The sequence below is a fragment of the Macadamia integrifolia genome, chromosome 11 (genome assembly GCF_013358625.1).
Source record: "Macadamia integrifolia cultivar HAES 741 chromosome 11, SCU_Mint_v3, whole genome shotgun sequence".
NCBI lineage: Eukaryota > Viridiplantae > Streptophyta > Magnoliopsida > Proteales > Proteaceae > Macadamia > Macadamia integrifolia.
Genome location: NC_056567.1, coordinates 32,439,824 through 32,460,705, shown reverse-complemented (window position 1 = coordinate 32,460,705; position 20,882 = coordinate 32,439,824). Strand labels below are relative to the sequence as shown.

The 20,882-nt window shown below is 37.3% G+C and overlaps 1 protein-coding gene across 2 annotated transcripts in view; it reads left to right on the top strand.

Annotated features, from left to right (window-relative positions):
• The first annotated feature begins 293 nt into the window (after positions 1-293).
• LOC122092838 (outer mitochondrial transmembrane helix translocase) overlaps positions 294-20,882 on the top strand; it is a 21,299-nt gene continuing 710 nt past the window's right edge. The window contains exons 1-12 of one of the 2 annotated variants that reach the window (XM_042663131.1): positions 294-576; positions 2,526-2,680; positions 2,960-3,121; positions 3,791-3,918; positions 5,565-5,709; positions 5,826-6,109; positions 14,114-14,238; positions 18,770-18,813; positions 19,094-19,225; positions 19,543-19,620; positions 20,458-20,540; positions 20,635-20,757. In XM_042663131.1, coding sequence (XP_042519065.1) covers positions 453-576; positions 2,526-2,680; positions 2,960-3,121; positions 3,791-3,918; positions 5,565-5,709; positions 5,826-6,109; positions 14,114-14,238; positions 18,770-18,813; positions 19,094-19,225; positions 19,543-19,620; positions 20,458-20,540; positions 20,635-20,757 — 1,583 coding nt within the window. In that variant the 5' untranslated portion in view covers positions 294-452. The remainder of the gene's footprint in view (positions 577-2,525; positions 2,681-2,959; positions 3,122-3,790; positions 3,919-5,564; positions 5,710-5,825; positions 6,110-14,113; positions 14,239-18,769; positions 18,814-19,093; positions 19,226-19,542; positions 19,621-20,457; positions 20,541-20,634; positions 20,758-20,882) is intronic. The other variant, XM_042663130.1, reaches the window with a different exon arrangement.

Here is a 20,882-nt window from a genome sequence, read left to right as displayed (position 1 = left end):
TTTAGAACGATACCAAACGGAGCCTAAGTATTATAGAACCGGAACCCATGTTCTTGAGGTTTTCTTCCTAGTCAGTCCTTCCTCCTCCTCCGCTTCCTCTCTGGAGAAGAGATGGCAAAACGTTGGTGCATAATCCTATGCCCAGACACGAAGTGGGGCTAAATAATCGTCCTGCCCCGATTGGCGCAGGAACAACGCTGCCATTTAGGAATTAAAAAAAAAAGTTAAGAGAGGAAAATTGAAAGAATAATTAGCGTCGGAGGAGGTCTTTTCTCTTCCACGCGTCGGGTGAGTAGCGTACAAAAGAGAGTGCTCTTGCTCCTCGTACGGGGAGCTAATCCGGACTCGTTTGCCGCCATTAACCGCTAAGGCGCTAATCATATGGGCAACCCCTCCTCTAAACCGAGATTTGAGTTTTTTAGAGTGCAGAGAGAGAGAGATACAGAAAGACAATGAACACTCTCAAACGAATTCTCAGGCCAAGCCAGCCCTGGCGGACGATCAACTTTGTCAAATCCTTGACCTCATTTTCTTCACCTTCTGCAGCTCGACATTCTCAAAGCCGATTCTATCACCGTAAGTATATCTATTTATTTTTTTTCAGGTCATTCACTGTTGTAAAGTTTTGTTTGCTTGCTTGCGATCATCTTTAACTCAATTTTTTATAAACTTGGATGAATTTGTTTGAATTGCTTGATTTCGCAGTTCAATCATAGGCATTTGAACCTAGTTGATTAAAACCGACATATTATGATTCTTGATATGGTTTTAAGCTCATAACTCTAATTTATTTGGGAAACTCTTCGTGATTTGAAATAAAGTGAGGTTTATTTAGTAACCATGAAGCTGCTACATTTTGTACATGTGTGGTTCTATAGTTGATAAACTTCAATTGTTCTTATCTGCTGATGTTAAATTATATCAGATTCCTACTGTATGATTCAGGTACGAGGTTTCGTTATGCACTTGAAATTGGAAGAAATAAAGACTCTAGTTATCTAAGTTACCTTTCGCAGAAAGTCTTGTGTAGAAAAGATGATATATGAGGTTGGAGGAGGCTCGTTTTTTTCTTTTTTTTTTTGAGAGAGGGTCTTTATTGCACATAGCAAAGCCATCTGAAATGGTTCTCCCTCATTTTATCTTATTTCCAATAAATTAAGAACTCAAATATTTTGAAATATCTTATTATTCATTCTAATATACAGAAGGTCTTTCTAAGGCGATGAGAATTAAGTTAAGTGTGTGAACTTGAGTCCATAAAAATTGACAGTTATAGCACTATCACTGTCCTACGAACTGTCTGGCTACAAGTAAGGCTTCGTAATTTGAATTTATTCTACTAAAACTCCAAAACAAGTTAACCCAGAACAAGAATAGGTTAAGATCAATTTACATTTGGACTTAAATGAACCATAAAGGCCATATAATAGCAAAGCAGCCATTGGAGGGTATGCCAAGAGGGTTACTGAATATTTCTCAAACCATGATAGATATTTGGTTGCTACCTTTGTCTTTTTTGCTTGCATATGCCTTATAGGACGTGTTTGGATTAGTTGGGGCCCCTGCTCCCCTTGTGCTTCTTATGTGGAATTACGTTGTTAATGGATTCTTGATCCAAATGCAAAAAGAATATTTTAATTATTATATAACATACACTTTCTTTGAATGGTTTAAGATATGATCTCTGATAGATAAATTTGCAATTTGATAGGATTTGAAAATAACCTTATTAGTGTAGTTGATATAGTTATTCTAGTCACTCCTATTATTGTTATTGCTACTAGTACTACCTGTGCACCTTTTTGTATAAAATATATTCTGGAAAATAAAAAATCCATTATATTTAAAGCATGTATAATAGTTCACGATTGTCCTTTTAACCTTGGTGGTTTGAGGGTTGAGTTAACATCTGTGTCGTTAGGCTTGAAGCGCCTTATGGCAATGACATGTATCGAACTAAATCTGAATCAAATGACATTAGGCTCAACAAAACTTACTGTCCTTGTTGTTGTTGTTGTTGTTGTTGTTATTGTGTACTATTTGTGCCTTTACCTCCAACCCCACACCCCCCCCCCCACACGGGCGGAAAAAAGAAAGGGATCTAGCAGGCTTGTAATTGGGTTAAGGTCAAACATATCTGAAATTTTTCCTTGTTTGAGAAAATTTTCAGAAGTGGCTCAAAAATGATAGCATTTCATATTGTGAGTGTGTGTGTGTTTTTTTGGGGGGGGGTGTGATGAAGTGATACCACTTTACATAATTTGGTGTCTTTGCTTTATTTTGTTTTCCTTCCATGATTGGGACATGGGTAGTTGGAGTAATCTTAGAGTATATTACATTTTTTATTGGCAGACTTGTGCCTCTAATTAATTATGTTACCTAATATTGTGCTGGATCCTTATATTGCTTAATTTCATTCGTAAGTCTGCTTTAGTAGTTTGAAGTTGTGTATTAGAAGATGAGAAATTAGAACTAGGAAGATTTGTTTCTGCGACTGAAATTACTCTTCTTGTTGGCACATGCAGAGTCTCTCGAATGCAACATGCAGCCCAAAACATCTCATGGATTGTGTTTAGAAACAGTATCAGGATATTCTGGGTTATTTCCAGTAATGTCAACTATCTTGGCTGGGGTCCTAGGAGTTGGACTGCAACAAATATCTCATGCAGATGCCAATACGGTTGGGGATTATACCTTTGAAGCTTTTCCTCGCAATGCTAATGTTTTTCTGTCTTTATTATTTTCCTTTCTTGGGGTTCATCTTGTTTTCTGCCATCTGTCTCTCTCTGTTCATGTAGTTTTGTTCTTCTGGTTGTTCAATTTAATAGCTCAAATAGTGGTCTTCTCCTACTTTTGTGGAATTTATGAAAATGCAGACAGTTTTTTACATGTTCACTTGGGAAATTTTTTTGACAGAAGAACATTCAATTGTTCTTATTGTGGGCTTAGCTTTCTGCAGGCTGATCCTGAGGTTCCCTTGCCATCAGAATCTCCATCAAGCTACACCGATTTGGAAAAAATTGTTAAGCAAGAACGACTTCGATTGGAAGAGTTGCTCAAAAGTAGAGGAATGTTTTATGGCTCCTATCCTAGATTTACTGTAGCCATGAAGGGTCAAAAGGTGAAAGTGCCATTTCTTTTCAATCCTGCAATGAGTATGCCTTCTATGTGGGATATCATTCTATTCTGCTGCTACTAATTTTCTCTAGAGTGGGACAGCATTTTTTCCTCAAGCACTTATCTTCCTTCACCAATGTTTATATGTGTTGTTCTTCCTTTATCAGCTTGCTGGAAGAGGAATGATTTAGATACCAATTGGTTCCATGGATAAAAGGAATCTATATATATATATATATATATATATTTATATGTATTTCTGTTATTATAAACAGCAATTGTAAGTTCAGTTTCAGGAAAAGGAGTCAATCTTGGAAATTATTCAACACCTCCATATGATTATTGGAACTGTTTTTATCTGCTAAATAGATATGTTCTTTAGGAAGCCATTAGTGCCACAAGCAGTGGTTATATGCGAGAACTTTTTGCATGCTCACACAAGAAAAAGCTTACTATTTTGTGTGGCTTGGCAAGGCATCTTTGATATGGAGTGCGCTATTATTAGAATTATATACTTTGAAGGTGCCTTCATTTTGATGTTTGTGCTTTTTCTTGGGCTGGATATTATAACACTTTTTCTTGATATCGTTGAAGTTCAATAAGTTCCATTTTTGCCATAGTAATTAATTGGTATATTTTCTACAATGCTTACAATTTTACTGCTGTGCCATAGGTCACAATCAAATTCCAAATACCTCCAACATGTGAAGCGCCGCACTTAATTGTGGACCTTGTTTCACATCTTGGATTGAAGGATGAACGTGGTGGTGGATCAGATATGGTACTGCGTGCTTGGGACAGGTTCGTAGAAGCAAAAATCCCAGTGTACCTTTAGTTTCTCAGTTAGGCTATGTAAATATTGTTACTTACCCAAGTGGAGTTGATCCATTGGTGTACATAGTGGGTTAAATGCCTCAAGAAGCGTCTTACCTGGGTTCAAATCCCCTTGGCACCACCCTTGTTTCTTCCTTGGGGTTCCCACCCTCTTCAGAATGGAAATGGCTTCTGGGGGCCCGTAGGTATCCAAAGGATGTGGCGATACCTTTCGTTATAAAATATATATATATATATATATATATTTTTTTTTGTGAAATAGAACATCTTTTTTGTAGAATCCTAGTGTTAATTGCTTTTGTTCTGTTATGCTGGTGTTAATGGATTTCACCCAACCCTTGGCCGGCCACTTAAGCTATTGGCTACCAGGTCTGGGTGGGTGTCAGAACACCCAAAACCATCTTTCACCCAAAACCATCTTTCCTCAAAGATTCATGGCTATTCAACGGACCACCTAGTTCAAAGGACTGGGCCATTTGTACTGTTTGGAGCATGTGATCAGTTTTCTGGATTATGGATAATTGTTAGCTGAAGATAAAATATTTTTTAGGATATGTACATGGAGAGTGATAAAGTGCGGGTGCACATGGAGGCTTTGGTGGATCTAGTGGACCAGATCCAGCCAAATGGAATTACTTCCCCCTTTCTTTAACAAGTAAATATGTGGCCATAGGAGTAGGCACTCATTTTTCCTTTTGTCCATTTTGAGGGTATTCTAGGACTAGTCAGGTCAACGATCCGGACACCCTGGGTATCAAAAAAAAAAAGTATTCTAGGACTAGGTATCATTGGAATTTTTGGGGTTTTGGAATCAAATTTAAATGTGCAATGCTGACATTGTTTTGGTTCAATTTTACATTTAATTTGTGGCCAAACATACTTTTCAAGTTGTCTTGAGATTATTTTTGGTTTTCGTGTCCAAAAGAACGAGTTTGAACTGGCATATGAATAGGGTATGGCTGCAAAGGATGAGAATGCATTGGGTCATCTTGTGATTTTGTTATTAATAAAGGGGAAGTAAAATTGACTTGCTTTGCTGCTCATTTGGTGTTAACATAAATCCCCTTAAATGCGTTTGAATGGCCATGTCCATGTGATTTTTTTTTTAATTGTTTTCAGCACTCATTCACAACTCAAATCTGCTTTTATCAACCTTAGAACTCAAAGTCCCTAATTCCTTCAGAATCTCTTTGACCTTGATCTTGCTAAATAGTTCAATTAATAATATCATATCAACTACACTGATTGGAGAGCTTATTTTCTGCCATGATGGCTCAACTTAAGTTAACTTATAGCAAATTTTACCAATATTGGACAGTATCTGACCTTAACTGTGATTCTGTCAGAAACCCTTATACGCTGAGTGGCCAGCCAATTTTCTTCCATAATGACACTAATTCAATTAACCCTAGCACCAAATTTCGCAATGACTTTTGGATCCTAACCTTAATCCTGAAAGCCTTTTTCTTTTTTTTTTAATTTGTTTCCCTCTTTGGGTGAACAAAACCCATATAACGTTGACATGCCTCTTTAGGGCTTCCATCATTTATTTGGTGCCTGGCTTTTTCTGAAACTTATTTTGTTTGATTTATTTATTTATTTTTCTGTTCCAGTAAGGTTGCCTGGCAAATAACGTTGAGGCGCACAGAAAAACAAAAGGAAGTTGAAGGAGAAAGGGAAGTTTCAAATGACAAGGATGAACGTGAGGGAGATTTATGCATCCTCATATTTCAGTCACTTATCAGCTCTGATAATGCAGTTATATCTCCAATTTTCCTTTTCTATATCTTGACATTATTATATTTTGCTTAAATGATACATTGCTATTATATATTTAGATCATACTTGTTTCTCATATGAGCTGATTATTTCAGGAAATTGAGTTCATAAAGCAGGGGAGCTTCAGTGAGAAGGAGCTTGATGCTTTGGTGTCTGCACTGAAATTAGCTGGTGGAAAGATGACTGCGAGGAGTGCATTGGAGAGAAGAACCAGAGGACCACAAAACAAACCATATAATGAACGTACACCTTCAGCTGAAAAATCAGCGTCTGCATTGGAGGCCATGGGAGTGAGAATTTTTGGACTCAATGGATCCCATGGAGTATTGGACAATGAGATATCATGGGATAATATTGCAGGATATGATCAACAAAAACGGTAATAAATGTGTATCCTGATACCTAACAGTTCTTTATTCTGCACTTTCTTTGATGCACAAGACCGGCTTTTGAAGCCCAAACCCAGGCTGAACCGGTCCAACCCGGGCTTTTGGTCCAGCAAGGGTTGGAATTGGTTTATTTATTTTATTTTGTCTATTATTTCTGAAGTAGGATACATAGGAGTTAGAGTCGTTTTACAACTTGTTTCCTTTTCAGAGTCTATATAGGAATTTTATTTTCTCTTTAAATACTTACGTGTACCCAATGTTTGACACAAGGTGATTGAATAAGAAATTGAATTGGGTTTTGTGCTCGCATATTTTACTGGTGGATTTGTGGATCCTGTTCAATGCAATGTTCTCCTTCTAGAGGTGTGCCATATTCTTCTTGGTCAACTGTGGTTGTTTGATAAGAAGGTACAACACTATGGCTATGCAAATACTTGTTGTTTCAAACACAGCAACAAAACCATTAAGTTCCATCCCGCTAAAGATCTTCCCTAAGTTAAGCTCAAGAAGATGGCCAAATTGTTTCTCCTTCAGCATGTTGATTCTGATGGTGATGTAGATAAGTCACTTGGGCTTATTTTATTGCAAATAAACCTTGGGTTGTGTTATATATGTGTTGGGCCTTTGATCCCATGGGTTTTCTTTGAAATGGGCCACTTTAATGGGCCTAAAATATGGGTAGAAGGTAGAAAAACGGGATTTAATTCATTAGTTTAGTTAGTTGCTATTTAATTCAATAAAGGCCCATTAGGCCATTGGTCGGTTGTAAAGTCCTATATGGACTATTAATTAGTTAGTTCTACTCCATGTTGGAGTCATAAAGTCAAGTCCTAGTCCTATTTTGAATTCTTAGTTGTAGTAGGAGTGTCTAGTCCTATTGGGAAACTAGCTCCTAGTTGTAGTAGGAGTGTCTAGTCCTATTGGGAAACTAGCTCCTAAGTAGTTTAATTGCTACTTTTCCTTCTATAAATAGAGGAGCCTATGTACTCATAATGAGAGTTTTGAATTAATGAATTATTGAGTGATTACTCTTTAGCTAAAAAAGTTGGTATTGAGAGGTGAGATGCCTAAACCTTTGAGGGGTGTGATACCCATTCTTTTATTCTCTTTCACCCTTCTCAACCCCCCATCGATTCTTCTTTTTCTATTTTTATTTTCTATTTATTGTTATTAAAAGTTCAGACCTGTTAAAGCATACAAAATCAGAATCAGCCAGCCAAAGAGTTCTTGTTCTTGAAGCCAATCGACCCTCATTGCTACCCAAGTTTGAGATCTGATCTACAGATCCTTTGGAGGACTGGTTCTATACTCTAAGAAGATCAATCGATCCTCTCTTGAAGGTTATCTGAAGAAGACAAGTTGACGTTCTTGCAGAATTCTTCACATTCTCTCTCTTAGGTCTGAAAATCAAGAAAGTGCGTAACTCCATGACCAGCCGTCAGAAGCCCTTCATATTTGGGGGTTTTTGTGCCCTCCCTAGGGACTATCTACACCCAAAAGTACAGCTCAATCGGACTCCCACAAACCTAGCCGCACCTTTCTCTTTCCAGCTCTATAGAAGGTCTTTCTTTCTCCTATCGGGTTGGGTTTTGGGCTGGTTTTGCTCCTATATGGGTATTGTATCCTTGAGGGTTTATTTGATGTTATTATTTCTTTGTTTCTTGCTCCTATTTTTATTGTTTGGGGTTATTAACTGCGGAGTTAGTTACTTGTAATCTACTCCTGCATTAAGTGGTATCAGAGCTACGGTTGAAGAAAGCTCCAAACAATCTATCAGGGCCTAACAGAAGATGGTTCCATCAGTTCGTTATTTCGCTAGACAAAGGGATACATTCTACATCCTTGATTGGTTAGATTCTCTGGAGGAATATTTTGACTATTATAAGTTGACAGAGACACAAAAGCTTCAAGTTGTTTGTTTCCGGTTGATTGGTCATATTAGAGATTGGTGGAGAGTCCATGAAAAGCGACTCCGAGTTCGAGGACATGAGCCTAGGACTTGGGAAGAGATGAAGTACCAGTTAGTGATACAATACCTCCCTGTATATTTTCAAAGAAGGCTCTTCCCTCCACAGGATTCCCATCATAATACATCTATTGCTACCCAATCTAATGATCAGCCACGTTATTTTCATGGGGAATTCCTTGAATGGATGCGTGAATTGGACATGTACTTTGACAACTACTACTTAACAGAGACACAAAAACGCCAATATGCGTGTTCCCAGATGAATGATTGTGTACGAATGCAATGGAGAGTCCGTGAAAGGCAACTTCAAACTCAAGAATGTAAACCTAGAACGTGGGACGAGATGCAGTATGAGTTGGCAGGCATGTACCTATCTGAGCATGAACGAAACATGTATTTCCTTCCACCAGATGTCGAAAAGCCACCCACACTTGACAATAGCATGAAGGAATCATCGGCCTCTATTGCAAAAGAGCAACAAGAGAAGACACCTCTGACCAGTGAACTAGAGTCAAAAGTTGAGGTTAGTATTAAAATTTTTTTAGCCATTCCTATTGTTGAGGAAAAACTAGTCATTGATGTTCCCATCAACGAGACTCATGTGGGAGAAGTCGAAAGCAACAAAGTTGCCACAATGGACAATGAAGTTGAGACTAGGAAACTTGACACTACAACAACTGTGATGATTGTGAACAGCCAAGAGGAAGATCCTAAGGAGTTCAAGAATGAAGTGTTTGAACCATCAATGGAACCGATTAGGAACCACCAGGTAGATGAACCAAAGAGCTTTATGTTGCATTGAAGTTAGAAGAGATCAAGGGTGCATATGTAGATGACCCTATGGATACATCCGAAGATGTTGAAGTTGAGCATGTGGAGTTTGTCATCCCATTAAAGTATCTTGAAGATCGAGCTCCTCAGATTCTAGACTACATCTTTATCATCAAAGAGCTACCTGAATTTTTCTACGGCTTGAAGAGGGACGTGCACCATGATATAATCACCCTCACACTTTACAAAATTCGAGGACGAATTTTTTCTAAGAGAGGGCGAGTTGATGTAGATAAGTCATTTGGGCTTATTTTATTGCAAATAAACCTTGGGTTGTGTTATATATGTGTTGGGCTTTTGATCCCATGGGTTTTCTTTAAAATGTACCACTTTAATGGGCCTAAAATATGGGTAGAAAGTAGAAAAACGGGATTTAATTCATTGGTTTAGTTAGTTGCTATTTAATTCAATAAAGGCCCATTAGGCCATTGGTCGATTGTAAAGTCCTATAGGGACTATTAATTAGTTAGTTCTACTCCATGTTGGAGTCATAAAGTCAAGTCCTAGTCCTATTTTGAATTCCTAGTTGTAGTTGGAGTGTCTAGTCCTATTGGGAAACTAGCTCCTAAGTAGTTTGATTGTTATTTTGCCCTCTATAAATAGAAGAGCCTATGTACTCATGAGAGTTTTGAATGAATGAATTATTGAGTGATTACTCTTTAGCTAAAAAAGTTGTTATTGCGGTGAGATGCCTAAACCTTTGAGGGGTGTGATACCCATTCTTTTATTCTCTTTCATCCTTCTCAACCCCCCATCGATTCTTCTTTTTCTATTTTTATTTTCTATTTATTGTTGTTAAAAGTTCAGACCTGTTAAAGCATACAAAATCAGAATCAGCCAGCCAAAGAGTTCTTGTTCTTGAAGCCAGTCGACCCTCATTGCTACCCAAGTTTGAGATCTGATCTACAGATCCTTTGGAGGACTGGTTCTATACTTTAAGAAGATCAATCGATCCTCTCTTGAAGGTTATCTGAAGAAGACAAGTTGATGTTCCTGCAGAATTCTTCACATTCTCTCTCTTAGGTCTGAAAATCAAGAAAGTGCGTAACTCCATAACCAGCCGTCAGAAGCCCTTCATATTTGGGGGTTTTTGTGCCCTCCCTTGGGACTATCTACACCCAAAAGTACAGCTCAATCAGACTCTCACAGACCTGGCCGCACCTTTCTCTCTCCAGCTCTATAGAAGGTCTTTCTTTCTCCTATCGGGTTGGGTTTTGGGCTGGTTTTGCTCATATATGGGTATTGTATCCTTGAGGGTTTATTTGATGGTATTATTTCTTTGTTTCTTGCTCCTATTTGTATTGTTTGGGGTTATTAACTGCGGAGTTAGTTACTTGTAATCTACTCCTGCATTAGATGGCCTCCTTGGTCTTTTCCCAAACTCGACAGAGTCGAGTTCTTTTTAAAGGAGGAGAGTTGATGCAGTAGCACTTGATTGGTTGGATAGACAATACCAACTTTGGAAGCCCAAACCCGAGCTGAACTGATTCAACCCGGGCTTTTAATCCAACAGGGGTTGGAATTAGTTTATTTATTTTATGTCTTTTATTTCCAAAGTAGGATATGTAGGAGTTAAGAATCGGTTCACAACTTGTTTCCTTTTTAGAGTCTATGTACATAACATTGGACACAAGGTGATTGAATAAGAAATCGAATTGGGTTTGTGCTTTGAGAGTGTGTGTGTGTGTGTGTGCTTGTGCGAGCTTCCTTTCACCCCCCCTCTTTTCTTGTGTGATTCCCTCTCTCGCCTGCAACTTAGAGACTCATCTCTGGATTTCCCCTTCTTCCCTAACTGGTCCTCCACCATTCTTTCTAATTGCTGATATTCAAATTTAATTTTTTGTTCATTTTAAGTTTTGTTATGCTAAATGGTAATTACTTATGCCATATGACAAAAAGATATAGTGGGCTATGATGCAGAGTTCTAGAGAGATTGTTAGAGATAAAGATATTGTTTGGGCTTGTCTTTTTTCAAGAATGTAAATTCAATCATGATAAGATGAGATGCGCATGGCTGCAGGTTGGTATTGATTATTGGTTGCTTCCCCAAAAAAATTAAGAAATCAATAGTTGTATGCAATGTGTAATGTTCGTGTTCTCTTCCTGATGTACAGTTTGATGGATCATCCTTCCATAAGAAATACCCTGAAATTTTTTTGCAATTAACAGTATATGCCACGTCCCTGCTGGTATCTTTGGACACCCCCAACCGACCAAGGAGTTATGGATCTGCTGATCCTTGCCTGCATTGGCTGGATTGTAGTTAGTTTTAGCTAATGTTGGCTGATTCAGACTGATTCTGATCACCAATACAGATATGAACTCTGATCCTTAAATCCCTTTGTTTATTTATGAGAGGAAAAGCTGATTTTTTTTTAATTTTTTTATTTTGGGGGTGTGGGAGGTTGTGAAGTCAGGAATCAATCCCAGGTCTGGGGGAAGACAATCCACAGGCTTCACGGTGCAAAGTGCAAGTAGGTTATGCTTTACACATGACGTTGGGGTCATTTTAGCTTGATACCCATTTTTCACTATTTTATTTGCCCTTAACTAATTACCTTTGACCCTTAAAGGAAAGCAAAGCAACTTTGATATTTTATGATTGACTCTAGCCTCTAGGTATACAAGTCTCTCATAAGAAAAAGAAAATTGAGGATAATAGAAGATAGCTGAACCTATCTTCAGTTATATTACTATATCTTATCTTCATATTGCATCTTAATGATGTACAATAGCAGTTTAGAGTTGAGTCAAGTCACACCCTTCCCTGATAAATAGTCTCTCGTGCACACTTATTCTTCTTGTTTCCCTGATAACCATTAGATCATATCAATTGAAATTTATAAATGATTTTGTAGTTTTTTTTTTATCTTGAAATGAGTGGGTCACTCATTCTTCTTGTCTCCCTGATAAATAATAATTAGATCAGTATAGTCAATTAAAATTTAAAAGTAATTTTGTAAAAATTGTTTGATCGAGAAAGATTAGCAAAGCAAGGATGTATTCCCCATCTGTTTTAGCTATGGTCTTCCATTATCATTTTCTCAGCTCTGATGCTGTATTTTACTCGATTGTTATACTCCATCTGATTGAGCTGTTCTGTTAATGATTTGGTCCATTGTTGTATTATTTTTAGGCTGTGTTCTTTTATTAGTTAATGAATTTGCTATTTGTCCAATAAACAGATAAATAAAATAAAACTTTAAATTTGTGAATAGCTGAAAATATTTGCACCTTAAACAGATGGATCAGATATCTGTCTCACTAATCATCTGTTTATTCAGTACTTCTATCATAACTATATGCTGTATTCTTAGTGAGCTGGAGCAAATTCATTACTCAGTCATTTCATGTTCCTTTGGAGCTCCTGAGCCACTGATGCACTGACAAATGCACACACCTGAGCATAAGATATTTCAGGATAGCTTGTTTCTCGTAGGCCTTTCGACTGTGGACCAGATAATTTACCTGTGTAAGACTCATTATGTGAGATGCATGCTGCTGACCCCCACTGCTGCCATATACTGTCTTGAGCAGATGCTGAAGGGCCAAGGGAGACTTTAGTGCCTTTCCAGAACACTAAGCTAATCAAGGTTTATACATAAAGGCTTATCAACAGGGAAGGGGGGAGGAGGATTCTTCCCTAAAGGTGGATGTTGAACCAAGGGACCTCTATCCCTTGGCCAAAGGAAGTCATCAGAAAACCCAATACCTAATGCCCCTCATTATTCCCAGAAACTGGGCACTGATGTAAACTTGTCTCGCTGACTTATTTATCTAGATGGAAAGTAAGACATGCTAGCCTAAGGCAACTTAACATGCAAGAAACAAGCCCTTCACGCTACAGCAGGGCCCAAAGCCACCATTTGATGCATATAAAAGCTTGAAGAAGAGGAAAAAAATACTAGTCAGAAAACTCTGTTCATGGGACTGTTCACGTGAACAGTAATTGTGTCCATATCTCCTATTTTAGTTCCCTTTTGTTAGGTTTTTGTTAGGAGATTTAGTTTCCTGTTTAGTTCCTTTTATTGTTTTTCTGTTTATTTGCTTCTTAGTCTCCAAGTTTTAGGAGTTAAGTTTCTGTTTTTATGTTTCTTAATGAACAAGTGGTTAAGTTTCTATTTTATGTTAGTTTCTTTTTTTAGTTTGTTTCTAATAAGGCTGTGCCCAACCTATTTAAGAGAGACCATTGTAATCGAGTGGAACAAGTTAATGAAGTTTATTTTGAGATGGCTTATGTTGTTTTGCTGCAAGATACCATTGGGTGAGAGGCCCTAGGTGAGATGCCTAAACTTGAGGGCTGAGATGCCTAAAACCTAACCTTCTCTTCCCCCCTTCTCAACCCTCCATCGATTTCTCTTTTCTTCTTTCTTATTTTTTGTTTTAGCCTTTGTGAGATTGTTTGAGAGTTATTTGAAGACCTGAAGTACAACCTACAGTTCAAGCACAGCCAAGGAGATCAGAATTGATTGCAGCCATTGTCAGGTTTTGGAAACTTGGATCAAAGTCCAGATCTTCCAAACCAACCAGCAGTTCAAGCTCATCTTTTGAAGGATACTTAGATAGTTTACAAGGGATCTTCATTCCAATTTTGAGGATCATCCAATGCCAGGACCTTAGTTTCCGTCCTAATTCATGTCGACAACATAATTCTCAATTTTACCATTGGAATTGTCTCATCTTTTGAGGGTCTGTTGACCCGTATAGGACTTTCATCTACTCCAAGTTTCAGCTCCATTTGAGCTATAGTTCGTGAGTAATTGAAATCTTCTCTATTCAGTCAGAATTTCGTATGCTACCTGGGATTAGGATCACTTGTAATTTTAATCTTACATCACCATTTTCTATCGTGGTCATGCCACTGTATACCGTGATGGCGTAGATCCGGTTTTCATGAGTGTTGTGGCCTGTGATCTGATAAATTGCTTGAGAACTTGTATCAGGAAAAACGCTTGGAGCATGTATGCATATTCCATTTGGTAAATGCATATTCCATTGGTAAAATGTGTTATGCATTTGATATGGGTTTGTCTACATTTATGTAATGTCTTTCCATTAATGCACGTCTGAAATGTCCTGAAACACGGGATGGGTTCAAATTCTTTGCTATCTTGTGGTCAACTTGCCTTTTCTAAACTCAGATTCATTTTATGCTATAGAAATTAGAAATTGCCTTTCGGTTTTTATTGTGCAGTGAAATAGAGGACATTATACTACTGGCTCTGCATTGCCCTGAAGTATATGATGATATTGCTCGTGGCACCCGGTGTAAGTTTGAGTCCAACAGACCTCGTGCTGTGCTTTTTGAAGGCCCACCAGGTTTGTGTTCTAGTCCATGAAAGGCGATTAGAAATTGGAAGTACTGATTGTTACATATAAGAAATTAATATGCCTAGTGTTCTTTAGTTCATAAATATTTGCCTTTTACTTCTAGAAGAGCATGCATACCTTCCGGAAGCATTCTGGATCCCTCACCTTTGCCGGAATTTTTTTTTCTCTTTACCTTCTCTATGAAAACAACCCCTATCTCAACTAGGCTTCTCTTCGGTCTTGTTAATATATTGGGGATGATTGGTTGATATTGCTTCATTTGGGTTGTCATTCATAATTTCATATAATAAATTTAGTGTGTCCCTTAACAGTTTATGGTTGATTCAAGAGTAATTTTTTTTATCTTGGCTCTTTGTAAGATGTCTTTAATTAGCATGGTGTTGCTGTATATGTGCAGTTTCTGAACGCTGTGAGAAATACAGGGCCATTCACCTGTCGTAATTGCTTGTCCATGCCAAGTTTATTGAAAGATAAAAGAAAATGAATCAAGGTTTAACTTGTCCTTGACTATACTTAGAAAGTCTCAGACATGGGACTAGTAGAGATATGCTTGTGTTTGAATGTGTTGTAATTAAATAGGGACCAGATATGATTGTATCTTTGTTTTATATAACTGTATTCAAGACGGTGAATAAAAATAGCATATTTTATTATAAAAGCATTTATAATATAAAGTACATACAAAATTGAAATCTATTTACTATAGTTTCTTCCATTTTTAACTCTTTTGTGAAAGGCTTGTTCCATTTGCATAGTATGAACATGATTGAAAATCTTGCGTTTCTTTTTCTTTCTATAATTTTTCAATTATATTCAATATTTTATTGTTTCTTATGAAAGTTCGAATGCAATTCAGTAATTTGCTAGCTAGATGCCTACTGTTATTAAGATTATACTCAGTTTTGTCAGTATACGGTATGTGTCCCAATGATCTTCTCAAACTTCAATATTTGATCCTGACTCTTCAAAGTTGATCCTTAGAATCTGATTAATGTTGTTAAGATTGTCAAACCAATGAATAGTATTGTTCCAAGGGCATCATTTTGAACATGCAGAAATCATGGATCTGTCAGGGGATGCTAGTAATAAACAATTTTGATAATCACGTCCCTAGTTCTTCCCCCCTCTCCCAACACACACACACACACACACATACACACACACAAAGGTTTTGCATATAAAACTAGTCGTTAATGCTGTGTTACTGTATTCTTTAGTTCTTCTTTGATGTAGCTGCACGAAACAAAACAAAGATGAATTTAAGTAGGTTCAGGAGCATAGTTGTCACAGTGTCTAGGCAACCCAAGACGTTTTGGAGGGGGCCTGGATATCAAGGTGTCAATGCCTTGACAACTATGTTCAGGAGTTTCGAGATGTGACTGCTGAGGTGCTTTGCTGTTTGTGTGTTGCTTGGTGGCTAGTTCCTATAATACTGATGACATAATTCAGCTAGACGATCTTCTTATCCACAAAAAATAAAAAATAAAAAGTTGTGTTTGTCATGCATGACCAAAAAGTACTGTAAATGATTCTTCATCGAGCAAAGTTTTTCAACAATCATATATATGGTGTGATTTGGCATATAACATTCCCCCCCCCCCCCTTTTTACTGTGCCTTTGGGTATGGCATATTTTGAAGTATACTACAGATATTGCACAATGAGTAGCCGACATATCAATATTACATATGTAATCTTTAGTGTTATACAATAGAGTTATGAATCACTACAAATTGCTTGATATGTAAGCTATAAATTTTGCAGCTCTGCACATTCGGACCTTTAAACCGTTTCTATGCCTTAATTTTTCTATTTTTAATTTCTTTTTCCTAGAAGTTTTAATCATCTCCCCTATCTTGAAAGGGAAAGTGCCATGTAAGGAGAATCCATTGGATTGATTGTTTAAATCAGTGAGCCATCAATAAATCTTCTAATAAGGTTTTGGGGAGTACCAATAATTTTGAACTTAAATAATCATCAGTTATTTCTTTTAAGGTGACAAATGTTACAGCTAATGTAACAAAGACAAATACCCTTTGTTATTTTTTGTCAAAAATAAATCCTATATGCATGGGTCACATAGTAGCAATAGTAAGTAAATTTCTGATTCCTATTGTGGATCTCGTGAGTAAAATTTTATCTTACTCTATTACTAAGATACTGATATTTTGATGCTTGGAACTTCTTTTTTTTTTTTTTTTTTGGGGGTCGGGTGTGATGCATTGCTATTTAGAGAAGTGTGTTTCTAAGTCGCGCCTTGGTGCAGAGGTGTTTGCATGCCTCCTGCCACAAGTGTTATAGTACGATATTAAAGTGGATCTCTAGAGAACATAGGTTGCAAGCTTGTAGGTGGAGATAGATCACGTAGAAGATGGGATGGATTGATCCAGATCAGTGCAACACAACGATGAGCTATAGATTTACCCAACGCACCTTCCACTGATAGCTGTGTTTTAATTGCTAGTTTTTGTAATTCTCTACAATAACAAGTTGTAGATGGAAAATCAAAGTTTTTGAGTTCCAAAGGTGGTATGGTCGCAAGCCTGAAACTTAAAGGAATTGACAGAAGGCACCACCAGGAGTGGAGCCTGCGGCTTAATTTGACTTAACACGGGGAAACTTGCCAGGTCCAGACATACTAAGGATTGATAAATGTCTAGTTTCTAATGCGGAGTTGTGTGTTCAAGTTACTTTCGTGCTTAACGGGGCTATCAAGAATTCGTTATCTTATTCCTCCTTTCATGAAAGTAGGTTGGCTGATGGATTATCTTGGTGGTGGATGTAATGTATGTAGGATGCTTTGGCTTGACCGATTTATATGGTATGTCAGGTAGACAGCCGGTACCTTATTATAGTTTGTCATTGTAAGCCTATGGCTGATTTGTAGTGGTGCGTCAGGTTGACAGCTGGCACTTATTATAATTAACCATAACCCGCCAATCTTTTTGCATGGATCCTTGCGCTCGTCCTTGTTTGGAATCCCCATGTAACCGACCCCATTAAGTTGGGATAAGGTTTTGGGATGTTGTTGCTGTTATTGTTGTTGTTGTTGTAATTCTCTAAATAAGCCATTTGTTTGGATTTTGATAACTTAAGTAATTAGTTAAACATTAGACTAGTGCTGGCAATACTTTACCCTAACCTTTGGTTCACCTGATTTTCTGGGTTGTTTTGGAGTGACCCCAGTCTTTCTTGGACCTTTTTTGGACCAACCTCGCTGCGTAGTCCTGATGCATTGGAGTGATCCCAATCTTTTCTGGAGCAACCTTCCTGTTTTAAAGTGATCCCAATCTTTCTTGGACCTTTCTGAGACAACCTTTCTTACCCGGTATAGTCCTGATGCACATTTTACATTGCGACTGCCCATAGGTTCGTAACTAGCTGTTACCCCCCCAATGCATAGCCAACAAAATCCATTGCTACTATAAATCACATGATTACCATATTTATATGGTTTTAAAACACTAAAACCAGCTCTTCATAGTGGTGAGTCACTGAGGTGACTGGTATTAGATCCTATTCATGATTCAAAGATGCAGTTATGCCTGAATGTGATGTAACTCCAACTGGGTGATCCAAGTTCTTGAACAATCGACATATCCCCAGTCAAACGAGCCAAGGAAGGTCCTTTCCATCGAATGTTCTCTTTTTTCCCACTTATTATTTTTATAACTTTTAGTATTCTTTTACATTTTAAATGTTTACCTATTTTTACATCTCTTCTTTTGGGGAGGGGTTACAATATTTTGATCTCTCTTATTTGTTTTATAGTCCATGGCCCTTATTGTGATGAGATCTCAATTGATTGTCACCTTCTCAGTTGTTCACATTTCATGTTTCTCCCTTCATCATAATGTTATTGAAGAAACAGATTTTTGGGAGCAGTACCATATTTACGTAGCTGTTTGGTTGTGTGGAATATATGATAATGTGAGTCAAAACATTCTACATGTATAATAGGTGGATTCCTGGGGTTATTACAATATTTAATAAGTTTATGGTGTTAGTTTACATGTCACATTCAATAAGAAAATAGGAAAAAATATTTATGGTGGGGAAGTCTTAGGCTCCGATTGGTTGCAAGGGGAATTGAAGAGAAGGGAACTGAAATTTTCGTACTTAAAAAAGAAATGTTTGTTATCGTTACCCCATGTGACTATATCATTAACTTCAAAGTATTCCTTATTTGGTTATTAAATTTCACTTTACTTTGCTTCCAAAACGCTTTGCTATAATATGTAATAAAAAATTACATGTAAAATGTGTTATTACTAAATGTGGTTAAAAAATGAAGTGGTTTATACAATCACATGGGATCACATGGAGTAATGATTATAAAATTTTATGTATGACAATTCCACTTCTTGTCCCCTTAATTATCCCTTGCAACCAAACGGAGCTTTACTTCACATTTACAAATTTGATCTTTGTTGCCTTTTTCTTTCGTTCTAATATTCTCTTTTCTTTTAATTACATAGTATAGTGGGGAAACTTATGGACACTTTCCATTTGACTGATAGGGACAGGGAAGACATCTTGTGCTCGGGTAATTGCTAATCAAGCGGTATGTCTTAGAAGCTTCTTGCACTCTTGTTTCGTCACACCCAATTGCTTATGTTTTATTTTGAAATACTAGTTACTTCCACAACAGTGTATTTTGGATTCATGATGTTTGAGATAGTTTGGTGCTGCTAGTTGAAATTAATCACTTCATGTTTATTCACATTAATATGGAGATGTATTCAAAAGCTGATATAACCAATATCGAACCTATTATGTCATGTTTGTTCTTATTCTTATTAGTTTTTATCCAGACATGTGTTTAGTAATATTGCCATTGTCAGGGTGTCCCCTTGCTGTATGTGCCACTGGAGGTTGTCATGTCAAAATATTATGGTGAAAGTGAGCGTTTGTTGGGGAATGTGTTCTCTCTTGCCAATGAGTTGCCCAAGGGTGCAATCATTTTTCTGGATGAGGTGAGTGATGCAAGCTGGTTTTGTTTAGGCTATGCTTGAGCTTCCATATTTATTATCTTGTTGTAAGCGTGTTTCTTTATTCATGGTATGTATATATTATAGGAGATAGAATGCCCCCGGGTCACATGGCCCCTTTGCCAGTGCGGGGGCCAATGAGGGGGCGCATATGGGCATCAACAGGGGTGGGGGCTTCATTTCGGTGTCTGGGCGCAGTGGGGTGCGACTAGGGAGCATTCTTTTCCCCATATTTATATTGCCTTTAAGATCTTTAAAGTATTCACTTTCCTACCCTTCTTTTAATGCTCTTACACTTGCAGGTGGATTCTTTTGCTGCTGCTCGTGGTAATGAAATGCATGAAGCTACTCGTAGGATTTTATCTGTATTGTTGCGGCAGGTGAAATGGGGTTTTCATTGATATATTAAAATATTTTACTTCATGATTGGTCATCTGTTGTTCATGATGTGTGTAATAATTTTCTTTTCTCCCATGCTTTGTCTTCTCTCCTTTCTCTACTTGTCTAAATTTGAACTTTGAATTTAATTGTTGAACTCAGATATGAATTGCATCAGTGTGAGATATATGGTCACTTAATGATAAAGAAGCTAATAGGTGACTACTGGGTGGTGATTCTTTAGACTTAGGATTTGAAGCCTATATATCAAAATGTGTGAGAAGTTCTACAAATTGTTTATATGCGATACTAAATTTATTTGGCAGATAAACAAAATTACGTGAATTAAATGTTGCAATAAACCAGAACTATTTAGTAGGAATCTTTGAGAGCAAAAAATCTGCTGAGGTTATCCTATGGTTCGTTCATCTTTCCATTATATAGTTGTCATTTCTCAAAAGTTCATTACTGAAGCCATATGCTTGTCAGAGTTCATTACTGAATACACATTAAGAGCATGATGAATCTATGCATAAATTTGTGGCTTGACAAGTGGAAGGCTGCATCCCTGAATTTCACACTTCTTAGAGTGCCTCTAGCAACTACGCAAAGCACCAAAGAGTTCACTACAGGAGTTTCTTCATCCACTGCATTTCGTTCGGTTCTGACCTACATTATACTTCGGTTTTCTTGAAGCCTGTTGTTAGTTCAAAACTTGATCCTGTTATCATTACGAATGTGCAAGGGAGTTCATATTGTAACATTTATTGAGTTAACAGCACTCAACAAGCCACTTTTCTGCTATGGTGTTGACAAATTCTGTATTTTTGTGAGTGAAGATTGACGGATTCGAGCAAGAGAAGAGAGTGGTGGTAATTGCTGCAACCAATAGGAAGCAAGACCTTGATCCCGCTTTGATAAGGTATGCATGTGGACTTAATCTATCTGTAGTGTGTATGTGTGTATCTTGAGTGGTAAGATGGTCATCTGACTGGTCTTTATCTTTGTCCTTGCAGTCGATTTGATTCAATGATTACTTTTGGTCTACCAGATCAACAAAACCGTCAGAAAATTGCGGCACAGTATGCCAAGCATCTCAAAGAATCTGAATTAATTGAATTTTCTGCTGTTACAGAAGGGTAAGAACTGTAATTTTCTTGAATGTTCTGATTTAGCATCCCAATTAATTGAGAGCTCCTGGTGGGGGCCATTGCTTCTATCTGCTGCTGTTTTTCTCTTCTTTTTTTTTTTTTTTTTTTTTTTT